This window comes from Ursus arctos, unplaced genomic scaffold (genome assembly GCF_023065955.2).
Source record: "Ursus arctos isolate Adak ecotype North America unplaced genomic scaffold, UrsArc2.0 scaffold_32, whole genome shotgun sequence".
NCBI classification, from domain to species: domain Eukaryota; kingdom Metazoa; phylum Chordata; class Mammalia; order Carnivora; family Ursidae; genus Ursus; species Ursus arctos.
In genome coordinates this window covers 11,183,233-11,204,072 of record NW_026623008.1, presented here as the reverse complement: position 1 = coordinate 11,204,072, position 20,840 = coordinate 11,183,233, and the positions used below count along the sequence as shown (strand labels likewise).

The following is a 20,840-nucleotide window of genomic DNA, read 5'->3' as shown; positions in this document are numbered from 1 at the left end:
GCACTCACCTGAGCGGGAGCCTTGGTCCGAGGAGGTAGACCGATGGAGGCGGCGGTGGCAGGAAACTGAGTGTGCGTGAGCTGAGCGGGGCCGTGGTAGGTGCGGATGTCTCCGTATCTGTACTCCTGAAACAGCTCCCCGCTGGAGTGCACTATCTGCACACCGTGGGTCACCACCACAGGCGGGGTCAGAGGCAGCCCCTGCAACTGGTTGCTGGGGGTGACCGTGAGGATGCGGGCCTCCCCGTGGGGGGCAGGGGCCGGGGCCGTTTTGGCTTCCGCGGTCTTGGTGGTGTCTTTCCCGGGCTGCTGCGGGACCTTGCTGGCCGGCGGCACCTTCACCACCCCGTCTGCTGCCCGGGGCTGCTCGCCGACAGCCGTCACGTGCGGGTGCACCATGATCCTCACGTCCCGGGGCACGGTGTACGGGTGTAGCCGGTACTCGGACTGCATGACCAGCACCTCCGACTGCACGGGGGCCGCAGCCCGAGCAACAGGGAGGTGATAATGCACTTCTTCCTCCGGAGGGTGCTGGGGGGCCAGGGCCGGCACACTAGCTGCGGCCGGCTGGGGCGTGCCCGCACGCTGCGGTGCCCTGACCTCTATCTGCTGGGGCTGCAGAGGGGCCCGCGGAGAGTGAAGGGTCTCCGGCCGGATGCTGTAGGTGATGCTGGGCAGCGTGGGAGTGTTCATTCTCACCTCGCCCTGCGACAGGTGGCTAAGGGACACAGTCTGGGTGATGCTGTGGGGCGGCATGATGACAGACTGCTCCGGGTGGATGCTAGAGATGAACTGAGGCACGGGGATGCCTGCCGCCAGCATGACTGTGGCGTTGGTGGAGAGAGCGGTGGACGCGGTGCTGCTGGGGTGGCACGCTCTCGGGAACGGGGACGGAGCAGGCCCACTGGGTCGAGGAGAATGTGCATCTGGCTTTGCGGCTGCCAAATGGGAGACCGTTCGGTCTGTTGGGGTACTGGGCCCCGAGGCGACGTGGTTCACTTCTGCAGGCAGCTTGCTGGGCAGAGCAGGAGGGTGGTGGGGATTGAGAGCAGACCCCAGATTCGCCGGCTGGAGGACCTTGGTCTCTATTTTGAGGGTGACGGGGTCAGCAAGCTTTTTATTAGTGGTGACTATGCTTGGGGTGAGGACCAGCTGGTTGTGAACCAGCACTGGGGGCGTGTTTATGCCCTGGGTGAGAACCTTCACTGTGCCGCCCTGGGTGACAGGTGTGGACACGGAGAGGTGAATGGGCTCGGGCTTCTCCAAGGACGGACGGTCAGCCTTCACGGATGAAATCACAGGAGATGCGTTATACGTCTGGGCAGTCAGTACCAGAGTAGAATGAGTGGCCACATTGGCATAGCCCGAAGGAGCCTGGGGGCCTTTGGGCGAAGGCTGTGACGGGGCGACAGAATCAGGCTTGACCTGGGACTTGGACACCGACTGTTGGAATTCGATGTCCATGGCACTGGCCGGGGGGATCTGGCTGATCTTAGCGCTGATCCGCTGCGGGCCTTCCGTCTTCTGCCCCGAGTAGCTCAGGAGCACGACCCCTTCGGATGTGTTCACACGCAGCCCGGCACCAGAGCCCGTGTCTGCCGGGCGGTCGTCGATCACGGACATAGACCCTGGGTGGAACCGACTGTTCTCATTAGTGCTGGGTCTGGGTTTGCACTTTGCTGACGGTGTAATCACTGCACCTGCCACCGTCACTGTGCCTGTTGTAGTGGCGGTCGCGCTGCCAGATGCGGCAGTCACTGCCCCCGCTGTGACGGTCACTGCACCTGCATTCATGGCGCCCGTGGTGGCGTTCACCGTGCCGGTGGCGGCGTTCACCGCACCCACAGCGGCGTTCACCGGAGTGGTGAGAACATTCACTGGCCCCGTCAGGACATTCACTGGCCCCTTGAGGACGTTCACGGGGCCAGCAGGAGTGTTCACCAAACCTTTCAGCGTGGTCACTGAGCCCTTCACGGGGCCCTTCAGCGCATTCACGGGGCCGGTCAGGGCATTCACTGGGACCAAGGAGACGTTCACCAGGCCGGTCAGAGCACTCACCAGGCCGGTCAGGGTTTGAGGGGCTGGTTTTGCCAGAGTTATCTTTTGCGAGTTCTCCAAATCAATGCTCACGGGCATCCGGCTAATCACAGAAGTAATTTTGGGAGCAATGACCGGAGCCACCTTTTCCTTTTCAGCGGCTACTGGAACCTCTGGGGCCTGTGTGTCAGAGGTGTTGGGTACCGGAGCTGCTGGTTTTTCTTCTAAGAGTGGCTTTTTAGGCTCAACTGGAGGCGGGGGTGGTGCCTCGTGCAGGCAAGGGGCGGCACTGACAGGCTCCGCAATGGCAGTTGTGACACTCGTGGAAGTGATGCCAGTGGCGGAGACGTATTTGGGGTCCATGAGGATCTTCCTCAGTGTGCTGGAGCTGGTGTCCATGTCAGAAGCTTTTGTGTCTGGGGGAAGAGCTGGAGATGGGGTGGACTGAGCCCGAGGCTCCTCCTGCCTGGTGATCCACTCTGTGACCTTAGGAGGGGGACTCTGGTGTGGGATCCCCCCAGAGGCAACAGGGGGTGGGAGCTTTGCTGCCGTTACCGAAGGGATCGTGGGGGTGGGTGTACTTGAGTCACTGGGTGGGGTCACCGGGTCACTCTCAATGATGGAATGCACCTTGAACCTGGCTTGAGGTTCATCCTCCACTGGCGCTGGCTGGGAGGGAGGGGGAAGGTCTGGGAGCGCAGACGCTCTGGTGGGGGTCTTTTCTTCAACACTGCTTTCTTGGGACGGATTCTCGACGGGAGGAGTCTTGCTTGGGTCCGAAGCACAGGACTCCGGCGGAGCGGACGGGGGCTTTTCTCTCTGCTGCTCTTCCTGTACAGCTTCTGGGGCTGGCACTGCCGTCCCCTCATCTGTAGCAGGACTCTTGCTTTGAACTTGGTCAGGTTCAGGGACGTGGGTCTCTGCAGTGCCCCCCGTTTTCTTATTTGTATTCCGTTTGCGACGTGATCGACTTGTCTTCTGGCGCCCTTTCTCTTTCCGAGCAAGAGGGACTTCTGCTTCTTTTGCTCCTTTGGCTTCTGGCACTGGGTGGGAGGTCTCGCTGCTGTTCCCCCCAGCTTCCTTGGTATCTGCTGGGCCTGCTGAGGGGTCAGGGGCACTGGCTGGTGGCCCAGAAGATTCTGTAGCAGCTTCGGTCTCCAAGATGCCAGAGACAGCCTCATCGGTCTCAGGCTCCATTCCTTCCCCTGGGGGCTGCGGCGCCTGAGAGCGGGGCTGAAGATCTGTCTGGGATTCTGCAGGGTAAGGTGCAGCTGCTGGGAAATTTTCTGCCTCCCCAGAAATGTCATTGATAATGGACCCAATGGCTGCAGCCAGTTCCGTTTCACTTGCCTGGTGTGCCGGCTTGTCCCTGTCCTCAGCGGAGAGACCCTCTGGTGCGTCCGCGGCCGCCGCCTTGAAGGCTGCGGAGGAGGGTTCGGTGAGCTTGGCGATGTTCTCCACCGCCTGCTCCAGCTCCATCTGCTTGGCTAACTGATTGGCTTCTGGGGACGGCGCAGAGGCAGACACATCTTCCTTTGCCTCCACTTCCTTGCCCGGAAGGGCTGGATCGCTGTTCAACTGGGATGACGAACTGCCTCCCTTCTGGGGACTCTCACTCTTCTCGGCTGGGCCGGCCGCCACCTCCGCGTCCTTCTCCACCGCCAGCCCCCCGGGGCCCACCGCCACACTGGGACTGACACCGGTATCCACGTTTTTGAGATTTGCAGATTTGTCCACTGCTGACCTAGAGTTTCGAGATCTTCCTCTCTTTGACTTGGAGTTTTTTTCAGGGGCTGTTTTTTTCTCCACCACTTCAACTGCAGGGGCTTCCAGTGCATTTTTATCTGTGCTCATTTCTTTTTTGTCACGTTTTTGTTCACTTCCTGCTTCTTCTTTATCAGCCTTGGATTTTGTGTTATTCTCTTTCACGTTTACTTGGGGACTCGCCTCCGTGGCCGCTTCCACACGTTCAGCATCTACTTTTGGCTCATTTTTCCCCCTTTTCCCTTGTGGGCCACCAGCAGCTCCAGATTTTTGGGCTCGTGGGGACCTCCATCCCTCGGCTGGTTTGAGTGTCTCAACTGGTTCTTTCGCCTCAGTCTCCTCATCTTCTTCAGCCCGACGGCGTGTTTTCGGAGGCCTCCCCCTCCTTGGGGTTGTGGGGACCGCTGCGGCCTCCTGCAGCTCTCGCTCCAGCCTCTTCCTGGTCACTCGTGGCTGCTCCACGGGCTCCTTGACGGGAGAGCGGCTCTCGTGGTCACCCATGGTGGCATAGACACTCCTCACGTTCCGGCGCCTTGTTCGGCTGAGGGGCAGACTTGGTTCGGGGTGTTCTGGGTCTGCGGCTGAGTTTTTAGAGGCGGTCCTTGTAATCTTCTCTGCCTCCATCTTCAACTCTAAAAGCTTCTGTGCTTCTCCCCGAGGAGAATTGGACCGCTTGAGTTTCTCCCGGTCTATGCGCTCGCTCTTCCTGGTGACAGGCTTCTCCACGGTACTTGCGGCGGCGGCCTGAACGGGGGTCTTGGAACGCTTGCTTTTGTTTGGCTTTTTATCTTTTGGAGCAACTGGAGGGTCAACCTCAATGTCTTCAGAAGCTGGAGGCTGAACCTCAGGGACAACTTCCGCTTTCTGATTTGCGTTAGGCTCAACATTAGCAGCTGAGTTTGGTTTTTCCACTTTTGGCTCATCAGCTTCCTCAGGCTTCGGAGCCGGTTTTGAAAGCGGCTGCGTGCTATCAGGTTCCGGATCTGCAGCGACCTCTACCTGGGAAAAGGAGGCCCCGGGAGTTGGAGGCTTGGTGTCCAGATAAGGCAGCTGGTCAGCTGATGAGCCCTCTTCCACAACTGATGGAGCCCCAGCAGCATCTTGACTGGGGTCCAGTCCTGTGGGTGGGTCGGCCTGTTCGGTCTGCTGTGCGGCGCTGGCGGCCTGTTCAGCCCCAGGCTTTGCTTCTTCGGAGGCGGAAGCCGGCTCCCTGGGCTTGTCTTCTGTCACCAGAGGCACTTCCCCTGCTTTTTCGCTGGCTGTCGTCTTCTCCAGGGACGATGGTGCTGACTCTGGAGCTATAGCTGTGACAGCAGGAGGCCCACTTGGAGGGGGAGTCTTCAGTTCAGACTCTTTACTCTCAGAGGCAGATTCTGGGGTCTCAGGGTGATCCTCGGTATCTTCCTGCTTCTCAGCCTCTTTGGGTTTTTGGTCTTTTTCCTTTTCTTTCTGTTGCATTCGTGTGAGTTCCATAAATCTGCTATGGAAAAGAACGACGGGCTCTTGAATCAAATCGGCTGTGCTGTTTGCTCCGTCAGATGTCCGCCGCCCGTACAGCCTACCAGCAATGAAGTCAGAGTCGTCGTCTTTCCTCTCTAGATGCTGCAGTCGCTTGGAATCTTGTTCAAAGATCGAGCTGTGCAAAAAACGCGACGCAAATAATTCTTGTCTTTCCTGTTCCTCTTCTTTGTGGTCATCTTTTTTATCATCCATTTTTCCTTCTGCATCAGTCCGAATTTTCTTCTTTTTCATGTACCAGGACGGAATAGGTCTTGGAGCAGAGTCAACCTTTTCTTTATCTTTGTTGTTTCGAAAATTAGCAAAACGGGAGTCCCAATCAAGAAAAGACCAGTTTTCTTCTCGAGATGAAGACAGTGATTTAGCTCTTTCGAGCAAAGCCTTGGTGTCTGGTGTGATTGTCTTATCCAATGCAAAAGAATAAAATTTGTTCCTTTCTAAAGAACTCGAGAGTCTTTCATCTCGTTCACGTAGTTTGTCTTCTCTGTCCCTCAATAAAAAAGACAGCCGAGAGCTCTCATATAAAGCAGAGGCTCTGGGTGAGTGGGACTTGTGTTCGCCATCTTCATCAGAATCAGAAGGCACCTCACCGGGTTCCAAGTCACGTACAGACCTCTTTCGAAGGCTGTCTCTCTTAATTATGCTGTTTGGGAAACTCACGTCAAATCTGCTGGCATCTTGTTTCATTTGAGAATCCCACCGATTTAGTTCGTCTTCAGAATTCAAGACAGAGAGCTTTATTTTGGCCATGTCTGCCATCTGTTCTCGCCTGCTAGAATCATAAGGATTAAACTTTAAGGACTCTTCTCTGACTGTTATGTTAGGATAGGGGAGACCTTTTTCATCTCCTTTGGGAGACCCTTTTACTGACACGAGCCTAGGGGAGCCCACAGGGTCATCTTCCTCATGGAAGGAACCATGCCGGACACTGGGAGAGCCGCCAGTCCTTTCGGAGTCCTCACTGATTTGGCGTGAGCTTCTGTAATTCCTCTCTCTCTTGGTGCAGATATCAAAATCAACATGGTCCAGCCTTTTCTTTTTGCTGGGAGGAGAGTCATCAGTGACATCTTGGGGGGGCTTGCCTACCTCGTGAACCAGACTCCGTCTTTCATACTCATCTACATCTTTTTTAGGACTGCCAAACTTCTCAGACTTGGCAATCTCCATCTCCATCTGCTGTTTCCTACGACTCTGCTCCATTTGTTTTCGGTAACTCTGCGTGTGATCGATATCGATGCCAATTTTTTCTTCGGTGTTTACTGAATGTGGTTTCTCTTGGCTTGATTTACCTTCAAGTGTCTCATCACGAAGACTGCAATAGTTTTTCCTAATATCTTCTCTCTCTTGTCCTTGATCATCTAATAACTGCAGCTGTTTGAGTTGTGGTTTTGAGGGAACGGGTTTTTTGGACTGGATTTCTTGATTTTCCACAGACTCGCATACCAGTTCTCCCAGCCTCGCTTGCAGGTCTGAGTTGGGCCTCGAGCCAGTCCCAACAGAAACACTGGCAAGCTCCTGACAGTCTTTGGGGCTGGGAACAGCATTAAGTCTGTCTAGTTTGATTTTTTTAGATTCTCGTTTAAGAATTTCTTTCCTCACAGGCTTTCTTTCGGACTCTCCTTCCCTCAGCAGAATGACATCTCTAGACGACAGGTCAGGCTGCTTTTTTAGAAGTACTCGAGCCTCCTCCATCTCTGGACTACTTTTCTTGACTTCTGATTTTTGCCTTTCTGCTTTCAGACCGGAATCTGCAAAACGCCTCTTCCTCGCCTCCAGCTTCTCCAAGTCCACGGCGCTGACCCCGTCAGCAGTCTGCTCTGGTTTCAGGTGCTTCCTGGGCTTAAGCCTACCTTCCTTATCTACCACTTCGATGTGGCTCGACAGTCCCTTTTCCTTCGGCACTTTCATTCGAACGGATTCCAGTTTAGACAAGTCAGACTTTGCAGCCTCCGTCTGACAGACCTGAAGTTTCTGATCCAGGGCAGAAGACTTGGCAGTGTCATTATCAAGCTTAGCTTTCAGCTTTTCCAAAGGAGTGTGGTCAATAACTTTCCCCTCTTTCTCTTTCACTCGTGTCAAAACCACACAGGGCATGAGCTCCAGGCGGTTTTTTGCTATTCCTTCTTTGTCAGCTTTCTCTCTGCTTAGTTTATTAGAACTCCTTGATTTTTCAGGGGTCTGTTCTCTCTCATTTTCTTGGTCTGTCTCAGAAGACTGAGAACTAGGGGAATGAACTTTTCCTTTTCGTTTCTGCTTTTCAGTTTTGTCCTTTTCCACTTTTTCCTTCCTTATTAAGCGTCTCTCTCTTTCCACTCTCTCAGGATCAAAAGTCCTTTCTTTATCTGTCTTTTCATTTTTAGTATAGCGTTCCAAACGAGATTTGTCGAGTTTATCGTATCTTGGAGGGGAAAGTGAGCTACAGCTCCCACTCCGGTCTGAGGATCGGCTGTAAATCCTCCTTTCAGAATCACTTGGCAACCGCTCTGACTGTGAGGGAGATGCTCCAGGGCTCTGTGGGCGTCGCAAGTGCACTGGGCTCTGACTGCGCTCAATTGGCCTCCTCTCGTGGTCTCTGTCCCGGTCAGACTCAAACCTTTCGCGTTCTCGCTCTCTTTCCCTTTGCCTGTAACTGTATTCCCGAATGTCTTGTTCATAAGGATCGTTTCTGTAATCCCTGTACTCCCGAGGATCGTCGTAGTATCGTGATTCATAGTAGTCTCCTTGGTAAGTTTCCCATTCCGAATAAAATTCTCTCCCTCGGGCTGGATAGTCCCGTCTGGAATCCTCAGGGTATGTGCCTGGAGTACGTACATTCTCATAGTATGTGCGATCTTGGCTATAGTCATAAGATCCCCTTCGTTCCTCTCTACCGAATATGAAAAAGAATGTATTAGTTCTTTTGTTTTCTTGTCATTGACACACTAAATCACACACATGAGATTACAAAGTCCTGCTTCTAAAAATCTTGGGCACCTGAGTGGCTCAGTCAGTTAAGCGTCTGCCTTTGGCTCAGGTCATGACCCTGGGGTCCTGGGATTAAGCCCCACGGTGGGCTCCCTGCTCAGAGGGGAGTCTGCTTCTCCCTCTCCCTCTGCTGCTTCCCCCTCCTCCGCTCGCTCTTGCTCTCTTTCAAATAAATAAATCTTAAAAAAAAAAAAAAATCTTTGCCATTGTTTACTCAATTAGACCTGGACCGTCCAATACCGTCCATAGCCAGCCACAACCCACATGTGGCTACTGAGAACTTGAAATTTGAGACGTGAATACAGAATACACACCGGACTTAGATTTAGTTTTTAAAAAAAAAACAAAAAACTTCAGTAGTTTATTTAGATTGATTGTATGTGAAATAGTAATATTTTAGATATACTGAGAGTTAAATAAAATTATTTTTACCTTTTCATTTTTTACTGTGTCTACTAGGAAATTTAAATCCACAAATTTAGTTTGCATTATGTTTCTACTGGACAGCACTTCAGCCCTTTTTTATTCTTTTGGTTGAGGTGTCATGACTTATATAATAAACACTAATATTAAACATTATCATATCCCCACATTTCCAAATCTTTCATAATTACTTTTCTGTCAAAAGGTATTCTTACTACAACTTGGGAAACAAATGCATTATTGGGAAAAATAGAGAATAATTTAATTGAAATCCTCCCACCTACGTGACCCATATGATACTGGTAATACCTCTCTCTCAATTCGCAATTAAAAAAAAACGCGTTGGGGGCCAGTCTCCCTCAGCTGTCTCCTCACTTGTAAAATGGTGGTAACCCTTCCTCATAAGGCTCTTAAGAGGATTTTTTTTTTTTTTAAAGATTTTATTTATTTATTTGACAGAGAGAGACAGCCAGCGAGAGAGGGAACACAAGCAGGGGGAGTGGGAGAGGAAGAAGCAGGCTCCCAGCGGAGGAGCCTGATGTGGGGCTCGATCCCAGAACGCCGGGATCACGCCCTGAGCCGAAGGCAGACGCTTAAAATGACTGAGCCACCCAGGCGCCCCAAGGCTCTTAAGAGGATTAAATAACAGTTTTAAGAACTTTCCTGACATAATGTGAGGCACATACTTGGCCTTCAGTAATGTTACTTTTCCCCAAGCCACCAACTGAACACAAGCCTTGTGAGAGGATTCCTCAGTTGTAAAGGAATTCACTGTGGTTTTCTCTTATAGGGACCCATCCCGGGGCATTCGAGATAGGATTAAATTTACACACAAGAACATGTATGATGGATAAAATGAAATGTACCCGTAATAGAGACCAATTCTTTCACTCTTGTTCACTCTCCATCTCTGTTCCCTCAAGCAGGTCATACGTTCTATACAGTCATGCCGTTAGTGGCTTACTGAAACATAAAAAATCTACAGTTTAAACCCCTAAAGGCATGAGCTTTTTTGGGGTCGTCTTGTAACAGTGTTTGGCTCATAGGAGCCACTCAAGTATCTTTTGAGAGAATAAGCCTTCGAAAAATATGTCAAAGCTACCACTGAGTGATGTTCTACCCCACTCTCCACAGCGAATGAAGCATCCAAGACTAACATGCAAACACTGGAAGCATCAGTAACACATTATTGTATGTATTTATACGGAATTTCTCAGTCCATAGAGAACATCTGATGGGTGTATCTGTGTCATTCTGCTTAACTGGATTCAAGGTGATCTTTCTCAAGTTCCACAGGAATCAGATTCTTCGCCTAAATAACAGCCAGCTACCTTAAAATAAATGTTACTAGGCACAGAACTCGGCTAATTTAATTCATCACCAATGTAAATACGAACTCCAAGGAAGCACCTTTTCATACATAAAGGTAAACATACTGTATGCTTTCTAATATAAAGTGATTAAGACACCTACAATGGTCACTGGCTCACTGCCCACATTAACAGTAGGCTTAAAATCATACTGCAAAAACAGTCTCAAGGTATGTTTTATATTAATCAGACTAAAACTATGTCCAAAAATATGAAGTTACACAAATTAAAGGTATATGTGTAAACATTAGTGGAGCACTACTCCGTTTAATAAACACTGACTTGGCACGTATTTTGCTGGGCCCCCTGACTACCAAAAGAAATGAGTGTTCCTGCCCTCAAAGAATGCAAGTCAACCAGGAGACAGTACAACTGCACACTGGTACCCTGGACAAAAGGGTCTCCGAAGAACCTGGAAAAGCCAGGTTTTGAGGTAACTGTTCACATGACTGCACGATATCGCAACTCCCCTAAGTAGGTAGGAAATTCACCTAAAGCATAATAGGATCCTGTAAATGCATCTCGAGAATTATTCTGGTAACGTGTGAAGCTCAATGCACTAGCAGGTAGGAGCACTGGGCTTATCTCCAGCCCAAACACGTCTTAGCCTGTGACCTTATCAGCGAAGTCATCTGATCTTCAGTTCCCACCAAAAGTAACAGAGAAGAGTCTCGGCCCTACCTCTCTGACACAGTGTTTGAGGGAATTAATGAAATGCTATTTTTAAACTGCAGTGCCCTATGCAAACCGGTCACTGCATTCCTGAGCTAAGTTATCATTAGAGGTAAAGCATTTTTTTCATTCATGCATTAACTATTCAGTGGGATGAATTTATTCCACTCTATGGAAAGGGCAAAGACCTCCACGTTCTACTGCAAGCAAGGAATGCACTCTGTAAGCACTGCCATCTGAAACCAAACAGGGCAAAACTGAGTCACGCTTAGGTCCCTCATCCTCCTGCTTCCTGTATCAGGAGATAAACTCCATTCAACAGGGGTAAATAACCATGGGTAAGAAGCAAAGAACAAAGCCAGAGCCAGATCATCAGTAAAATGGGTGAATTTAAGTGTTAATATACAAAAACGAACACCCACACAGCATTATACAACCCTCACAAGACACTATCCTTTGAAAAATATTTACTGTATGCACAGAAGATTTTAATAGTGGATGTTTTATGTTTTAGGTGCCACTAGACCACCAACACACCTTCCACTAGCTTATGGGGAAGGATTCCTATAAGCACTTAAAATGTTAACAACGACTTCAAACTGCTACTTGGGGACCCAGAATGGAAAACGTTTTTCTCTCTCCACAAGCCCACATATTCTCCGATATATGCACATGCACCCTCTCTCACACACACTACACAAACTGACACAGGAAAGCCTTGTATCAAAACTGACTTTCTGGCTAGAGGGCAGTGGATTCCAGTCTACTAGTGAAAAACTATCAAATCCTCCGAAGTTCAAGCTTTTGGTAATTTGACTGTGGGGTACATTTTTCATTTAAAAAACCTTCCCAGGGGCACCTGAGTGTCTTAGTCGGTTGGGTGTCTGCCTTCAGCTCGGGTTGTGATCCCAGGGTCCTGGGATCGAGCCCCACGTCGGGCTCCCTGCTGGGCAGGGAGCCTGCTTCTCCCTCTCCACCCTGCCTGTGAGCTCTCTCAGTATCTCTGTCTCTCTGTCTCTCAAGTGGATAAATAAAATCTTAAAAATAAATAAATAAATAAATAAATAAATAAATAAATAAATAAATAAATAAAAATAAAAATAAATAAAAAAAAACTCCTCAGGGTATGTGTTATGGTGAGCGCTGTGTATTGTGTAACAATGATGAGCCACAGATCTGTACCCTGAAACAAATAATACAATATATGCTAATAAAAAAATCATTAATAATCTAACCACCCTGAAATAGATACAAGTGCCGCTATATATAAATTTATGTACGTGTGTGTACATGCACGTATTCTGTGTGTGTGTGTGTGTATACATCTTTCCGTCTTCTTCGCATATATGTACTTGTGTTTTATAAAATTGGGTCATACTGTACTTACTGCTTTATAACCCACTTTAAAAACTTTCATTTAATCACTATTGCATAATTATTTTTAAAAAAAGAATGCAAGGATGGTTCAAACACAAAATTCAATCAATATTATACACATTAAAAGAATGAAGGAAAAAACACATGATCATTTCAATTGATGAAAAAAAATCCAGTACCCTTTCCTGATTTAAAAAAAAAAACAACACCTCATCCAAGTAGGAATAAAAGGAAACTTTCTGAACACAGTAAGTGTATGGGAGGGCACCTGGGTGGCTTAGTCAGTTAAGTGTCTGCCTTTGGCTCAGGTCATGATCCCAGGGTCCTGGGATCGAGCCCTGCATCAGGCTCCCTGCTCTGTGGGGCACCTGCTTCTCCTCTCCCTGCCACTCCCTCTGCTTGTGCTCTGTGTCAAATAAATAAATAAAATCTTAAAAAAAAAAACCAAACCAAACCAAACCAAACTCCCCAGGGCCACCTGGCTGGCTCAGCTGGTAGAGCATGAGACTCCTGGTCTGGGGTTTATAAAGTTCACGTCCACATTTGGGTGCAGAGATTAGTTAAAAACAAAATCTTTAAAAATAAATAAATAAAAATTTAAAAAACTTTCCCAGTATTCAATGACTGCCGCAGAATATTCCACAAGGAAAGGACTCAAAAAATACACATGCTTTTTATGACTTAAACAAAAATTAAGTGGCAAGAACAGGTAGTAAAAAGGGAATATATTCCACAGGTTTCCGACAACACAATCAGGATCTGACTCATACTTGTTTTAGACCCTTCTTGTACACTTAACTAGAGTGTCTGAAGGCATTTTCACACACAGCCTTTTAACACATATGTACAGGGGTGGAGATCCAGTGGTGACATTCCAGGAGACTTAATCACAGAGGCGTGTCTGGACAAACAGCTTGACCATGCGGATGATAGTTTCCATTTTCTTTTTTTTTTTTTAAGATTTTATTTATTCACTTGACAGAGAGACAGCGAAAGAGGGAACACAAGCAGGGGGAGTGAGAGAGGGAGAAGCAGGCTTCCGGCCAAGCAGGGATGCAGGGCTGGATCCCAGGACCCTGGGATCATGACCTGAGCCAAAGGCAGATGCTTAATGACTGAGCCACCCAGGCTCCCCGATAGACTCCATTTGCAAATGTGATCAGCTACTGAAGCACTTGGTGACACTATGTTAGGGTGTTTTAGTATCATCAGTCTAAAAAAAGAGTTAATCATCAGTTTGGGGACAGTTTTAAGCTAACAGAAATAGCCTGGTTCAAACTATGAGACTTAAAATGATTCGGAACTGCAATGTTTCCTACAAGCAGCAGGAAAAAAAGTCAGATACTACATTACCATGACCAAAAAAATTATTAAGAGGAAATAAGGTTTACTTTTTACATTGCTGAAGTTATCAAATTTATATATGCTTTGGCTTACTGATTCACAAATTATTTAGAAGATTCAAATTTAAAGCAAAGAAAGCTCTTGATAATCTTATCAATTAAAAAAAATTAATTTTTTAAAGTAGGCTCCACATCTAGTGTGGAGCCTAATGGGGGGCCCGAACTCAAGACCCTGACTGAGATCAAGACCTGAGCAAAGATCAAGAGTCAGACACTTGACCGACTGAACCACCCAGGGGCGCATTTTTTTTTTTTTTTTTTTGACTAATAGTATGAGCACATGCACAGTAATAATCTGGATTTTGTCATTACTAAATATACAGGGCACTTAAGAGTTTGCAGTGCCCTTCAACATGTTATCATATTTAATTTAAAACTGTTAATCTAGCAAAATGGTAACTCTTTCAAATTCTAGGAGCATTGAGTGAGAAATGTATTTAGCTTAACCTAAATCCCACAAGCCACCTGAAAACTGGATTCATAAAAATAAACCTGGGTTTCTGTATGAGGGGATAAAAGGAAAGGAGTTTTTTCAGGGTAAGTGTAGAAATAAGGGGTGAAAAGTAAAATTTAATCCCATCTAAATTTGATGTATTTGAAATTTTAAAATTCAAGCTATGCTGGTATGTTTAAAATACATACCTTCTTGCTTGGAAAAAAAAATACATACCTTCTTTCTACTAACATTTCATAAAAGTCTCTAATATCTTGACCAGATTTTTCCATACAGTGATAAAATGCCAGCTGACTTTCCCGATTTGCAAAATCCACCTTAAAAAGAAAGAATAGCAGGTGTCTGATTCAAGTTTCACGTTTTCAAGTTTCAAATTTTCAAATTTGAAAATCCTTCCCAACACAGCCCTCTGGATAAACTTCAAGTAAGAGCAATCTGTCTCAACTAAGTGAAACAGTCCTAACTGAAACTGTATTCTGTTAACATGAAATCTCTCTCAATTCCAACACAAATCTCAACAAGGCGCTATATAATTTAAGGTTCCAGAACCCAATACTGAAGGAGTGGAGAAGGCAAAATGGAAAACTAAAACAATACCTATCGAGATTCTACGTTGCCAAATAATCAGATCAACTAAACCCAGAAATCTGTGTTGAATTTAAATTTGTTGGAACCACAGTTAGAACATAAAAATAAAATATGGAAGAGCATTTAAACTTCACTCACAGCTGCGCCTCAGAGTCATTTAAGCCTAGGATACCCATCATCTATCAATATCTTATTTCAAAAGACTTGTTTCAATTTAACCATCACAGGTATTAAGTGCATAAACTCCTTCAAGTTATCATGAACAGGAGTTTTTAAACAAAAACAGCAGACAAAGATTGACTGTTCAGTGGTTACCCACTCTTTAGGAGAGGAGGAAAGAAGAGGAAGAGAGGATCATTCAGGAAGCTAGAATGCGTGACACTTCGAGCTCCTGGGTGTGCAGATACTGTACCACAGGTGAATGTGGGCCAGCCTGCACCAAGAGCATACATGTAAGCGTCAGGTACCTGGGGTGTAAAGAAGCACATTTCCTTGAATGACACGACTTTTAGGGAAAATCCTTTGGCTAACGACCCTTTGGCCTCAAGTAGCCAAGTATACAAATAATATTCCCCTTAAAAACGGGACCTACGGTGCATATACTGTAAACCACTCCCCTTGCTGGCCACCTACAGAATGCGTTAAGAGGGTGGGATCTCAGTATGATTTTGTTTCACTTCTGATTAAAGTCATTCTGCACACCTTAATTTTATTCCCACCGATTTTCCTCCCCTTGGTCTCTTTTACAGCTGCTTGTGCATATTCAATTTCATTGTAGAGAACCAGGGCCATGCCTTTTAAGCGGTCAAACACCACCTATAAAAAACAAAAAAACAAAACAAAAACCAAATAAGAAGAACCTCATCCACTAGACTTAGTGTCAGTCCCAAGAAAATCCTGTCTCAAGGATGCTGCCAAGAAAAAATATATTTATGTATTTTTTATTCTAGAAAAAAATATCAGGCTTTTCCTGGTGATGCATGTTGTAGTGAAAACACACAATAAAAATGTGAAGGGACCGTTTACAATTGTGGATGTTGTGGCTTGAGGTACAGCATGCCTTTATTTTGTTTTTCTGTATTTTACTTTATTTTCTATGTTGACGGAGTCCTGTACTATACTCAAGTAAGCATTCTTGTAGTTTTGGCTCAAAAAAACCCACCCCTGAAAGAGAGAAAACGATGTAGAGCACTGAATCAACAATAAATTTCAGTGAATACTGGTTATAAGTAGAATTCTTAAAGCTGCTGGATTTTTTACTTACGCTAGCAGTCTTTATGATGTGTGTTTCTCCAAACGACAAAAGCTACACTGAAAGAAACGCTGACATTACGCACCATGCCCACGACAGTGTGAATCTGCTCTCAAGGAGTTCAAAGCCCTCCTTTCACATGATGGAATGGGGTCCAAAGACCCTTCCCCTGCTGGACGCAGGCACGGTACATTACCGACACTAGGCGGATGCACATTCTGTTGTACGAGCAGCCTTTTAAAGTCATCTTGTATTTTTTAAATGAAGCCTAATTATGTATTAGTGTGAATGTAAATAATTAGATAATCAGACTAATTTTAATGAGAGAAAATTACCAAAACCCCTAAGAAACATTCTATTTAACAGTATTATGCAAATTAGTTTCACAATTAATCATCTTGGCTAGTTCAAAATAGTTTTCCAAAATACTTCCTCACATCATAAGCTAATACATACAGATGCCCTTCTATGACAAGCTGAGTGATTAAAGAAAAGAAAATGTCAACACTACAACTTGGGGTTGACAGGACAGAATACTACCAAGAATAGGGAGTCAGAAGTAACCTGACACCGACACCAAAATCTCCCACCTACCTTTACCACCGGCCCATATCGGCAGAAATGTCGTGTTAAATACTGATCCGACACGTTTGAAGAAAGCCCGTCTAACCACACGCAGTTTGTAGGCATGCTTTTTCCAAAACCCAGCTGGACAGGAGAGGTGAAATTTCTATTAGTAAAGTCACCAATTACTCAACTACAGAATTCTGAAAAACACCTGCCTTCTGTAGGAATCTTATCGACCATCACCCCAAAGGACAACCATCTGGTTAAAATCAAATAGAAATTTATATTAAACTAATTCTGCCAGGCTAAGCAAGTATTAACTCATCAGATTTTAATTTATGGGCTCCAGAAACTTAGCTTTTCTTCCCCCTGCCCCGATTTTATTTTTTATTTTTTAAAAAGATTTATTTATTTACGGCGCACCTGGGTGGCTCAGTTGGTTAAGCGTCTGCCTTCGGCTTAGGTCATGATCCCAGGATCCTGGGATCGAGCCCTGTGTCTGACTCCCTGCTCAGTGGGGAGCCTGCTTCTCCCTCTCCCTGCCCCCAGCTTATGCTCTCTCTCACTCTCTCAAATAAAATTAAAAAAAAAAAAAAAAAAGTATTTATTTATTTATTTAAAGGAGAGAGTCTCAAGCAGACTCCATGCTAACAGAGCCTGATATGGGGCTGGATCTCTGACCTGAGCAGAAACCAAGAGATGGACATTCAACCCACTGTGCCACCCAGGTCCCCCAAGATTTTATTTTTTAAGTAATCTCTATACCCATCATGGGACTCAAACTGACAACCCTGAAATCAGGAGTCACATGCTCTACAGACTGAGCCAGCCAGGTGCCCCAGCAAGTATTAATTCAGTTTACAGTATAAGAGGATGAGGATGCAATGAACTGTATCCCCTTTATGATTATCTAACTGTACTACAATTTTATTTTATTTTTTTAAAGATTTTATTTGACAGAGACAGCCCGCGAGAGAGGGAACACAAGCAGGAGGAGTGGGAGAGGAAGAAGCAGACTCATAGTGGAGGAGCCTGATGTGGGGCTCGATCCCATAAGGCCGGGATCACGCCCTGAGCCGAAGGCAGACGCTTAACTGCTGTGCCACCCAGGCGCCCCTGTACTACAATTTTAAATAATCAGACATACACACAAAAAAACCTCCAAATCATAACAAATCATAACAGCATAATAACTTATGCAAAAAATCCTTTACCTTGAGGCGATTATTTCCAAGGTACTCCCCATCCATCTTCTTAATAGCCTTACAAACGCTGGCAATATCACAGTATTGCAAGAATGCATACTGAGGAACTCCATTTACTTTCTTAATATCAATATCCTGAAAAAGCCAATGAGCACCCCTTAGTGACATGCCAACAGGAAAAAATCAGAATAATCCAAACCCAAATGAGGTGCATATTTCTTAAAACAGTCATATTCCCAAAATCATTCTTAGTTAAAATTGTACATCGTGATGCAAGTGTAAATATCCTGAAAGACTACACAATACAGCATTTGTTAGTCACAACCATGAAAACCTTCCTTTGTGAAGCTCTTTGCAGAAGAGAAATTGCAAACTCAGAATTTAAAATCCGCAATACCTGTGTTAAGAGAAATTTATGAATAAAGAAAAGATTGTGCTCATTCAGTGGTACGTATATTAAAACTGGAACAATACAGAGAAGATTAATAAAGAAAAGGCAGCCTAGTTAATAAAAACCTAAGAAATACAGTTGACCCTTGAACAATGTGGGGGCGGGGGGTAGAGGGGCGGTTAGGTGTCAACCCCCAAGGCAGTTGAAAATCCACATATAACTTTTGACTCCCCCAAAACTTAACTACTCACAGCCTACTGCTGACCAGATGCCTTGCAGATAACATAGTCAATTAACACATATTTTGTAATACAGTAACTGTACTCTTAAAGTAAGCTGGAGAAAAGAGAATGTTATTAAGAAAATCATAAGGAAAAAAGTCCACATACAAGTGGATCCATGCAGTTAAAAAAACCCATGCTGTTCAAGGGTCAACTGTAATTCCCTTCTGCAATTATCTAAAATCCTTATTAGGGGCGGGCCATTTAAAATATAATATCTGAGAAGAGTAAGAATGGTAAAGAAATCAGGTTTTCAAAAAATTTAAAATATGCAATCCTAAATTAGAAGACTCATTCTATCAGTGTATCTATGGAACCAAGCCTAGTAACTGATACATATGGTAATAACCTCTCGTATCTAGAATCAATAAATATATAAATACCCAAACTACTTTGTGAAGATATATCAGAACACCATCCCTAGATTAAAGAAATACTCTATAAAGGCATAACCCCATCTCTTTATTTAAGTACTTTTATTTTTTTTTTTAAGATTTTATTTATTTATTTGACAGAGATAGAGACAGCCAGCGAGAGAGGGAACACAAGCAGGGGGAGTGGGAGAGGAAGAAGCAGGCTCCCAGCGGAGGAGCCTGATGTGGGGCTCGATCCCATAACGCCGGGATCACGCCCTGAGCCGAAGGCAGACGCTCAACCGCTGTGCCACCCAGGCGCCCCTAAGTTCTTTTATTTTTAAGTAATCTCTACACCCAACATGGGGCTCAAACTCACAACCTTGAGATCAAGAGTCTCGTGTTCCTTCGACTGAGCCAGCCAGGCACCCCCAGCCCCATCTCTTTAGAATGCTTGAAACCTGTACTCACACCTGACACTCTGGTCCTGCCTACTCAGACAAGGTGGTGTAAAACTCTGGCTTACCTACACATGAAAATGGTGCAGAGAGGCAAAACTTATACTTAAACAATAAGGACCCATACTGTGATTGTCTAAAGTATTCTGTAAATCACAATCTAAAGCACTGTGATGATCTAAGTCTCTTTAAGGGTCATTCACCAATAATCAAAAGCTGAAATAGAGCAAAATGAATAATGCATTTAAAGAGCTGTTTGAGGAGTCCTTAAAAAAAGCAGTAATTTATATTTAAAATAATTCTATTTAAGTAATGGTAAGCAGGAGTTGATTTTCACCATAATGTAGACAGTTAACAACTCAGGATAACTCCATTTAAGAGAAATGGTCTCCAAAGAATACTGGTGGGTAGACCCATCACATAGGTTCTTCTAGCTATAGAATAATCTGATATTGATAAGCAGCAGACCATTTCCCCAAAGTCTGTGTGTCATTAAAACAGTTACCCTCATGAGCAATTGCAAACATGATGAGATGTGGTTTCCAAACAGAATGCTGACGTGGCCACCTTACTGAGAATGAGAAGCATGGCTCCTAAAACACAATAATCACTCCATTTTCAGCAACCCTGTTGATCAAATGTATCTATGTGTCCAAATACAACTTCTGATACTGCCCCAAAATTCAGAGAACAGCCACACTCAAAAGTAGCTCTGAAAGTTTTATCAGTTATGAATTGACTCATAAATGCCAATCAGCAAATTAAATATCAGATCACAGTCTAAAGACAGAAAAAGCTGGAGCCCACGCAGACAGGTGAACTCCAGGGCATTCATCTAAGCAGGCAGTATAACTGGAATTGGAGTATATGATAAAAGAAAATAACTGAAAAAGAAAGAAAATGTATGTTTTTCTGTTTCTCTAAATATACACCTTCTGTTTTTTCTTGACTTTCTACTAACCACTTCTCTCTTGCCCCTAACTCCCTATGAAATCAACTACAAGCACAAATGTTTTATTTTCTAGATTATGTCCCAAAAAAAATAAGATTTTTAGTTACAACACCAGTGTGTAAATAAGGACAGATAGCTGGATGGACACACACACACCTGACAGATTAACAACTGCTGTCCCTACCCAGAACATTTTTTTACTCTCCAAGTCCATAATTTCACAGCAACTTCTTTGCTGTTATTAATACAGAGAAAGTCTAGGCAAGACAGAAATAATTTTCCTATTTTTTCAAACACAAAACAAAATAGTATATGTATCCCAAGGGTACAAAGCTGTAACCAAACTATTTTCATTAGAAAGTGACTCAAAACTTGAGTCACGAGGAAAAGAAAAACCCTCCAAATACCTAAATTTAACAATGACTTGCATAATATAAAAAGTGATTCTAATTAAAATTTCAAAATAGAACCGAGCTTCTGGCATGACATCCACATTCCAGGAATCCCCAAGGTAGTCTGATGTGCACTGCGAGAACACAATACTCATACACTAAGCTGCTGCTTCTTTCTCACAAACGTATTTTCTCTTCTTTATTTTCCTTCCAACCCACAGGACTAGAGATGGCACTGAACAGCACCCCATGGACAAAGAGAAAAATGCATAGAAAAATATATATGTAAACAAAATAAAGACAAATATCTACTATACAGTTTTACATACACACAGAAAACAGCCCCCCAATGAGTTTTGCTGGATCATCTTTTAGCAAGAGTTAAAAACAAATACGGCAAATGAGAAAAATATTTATTAC

General features: G+C 45.1%; 1 protein-coding gene across 7 annotated transcripts in view; it reads right to left on the bottom strand.

Moving 5' to 3' along the window:
- The window catches only part of SPEN (spen family transcriptional repressor), a 98,610-nt gene that overhangs the window by 2,607 nt on the left and 75,163 nt on the right, over nt 1-20,840 (bottom strand). For 5 of the 7 annotated variants that reach the window (XM_057305509.1, XM_057305512.1, XM_057305508.1 and 2 more), the window contains 5 exons: nt 17,603-17,728; nt 16,416-16,529; nt 15,272-15,385; nt 14,198-14,298; nt 9-8,184 (listed from right to left, as the gene is read on the bottom strand). In XM_057305509.1, the coding sequence (XP_057161492.1) occupies nt 9-8,184; nt 14,198-14,298; nt 15,272-15,385; nt 16,416-16,529; nt 17,603-17,728 (8,631 nt within the window). The remainder of the gene's footprint in view (nt 1-8; nt 8,185-14,197; nt 14,299-15,271; nt 15,386-16,415; nt 16,530-17,602; nt 17,729-20,840) is intronic. The other 2 variants (XM_057305511.1, XM_057305510.1) reach the window with 2 other exon arrangements.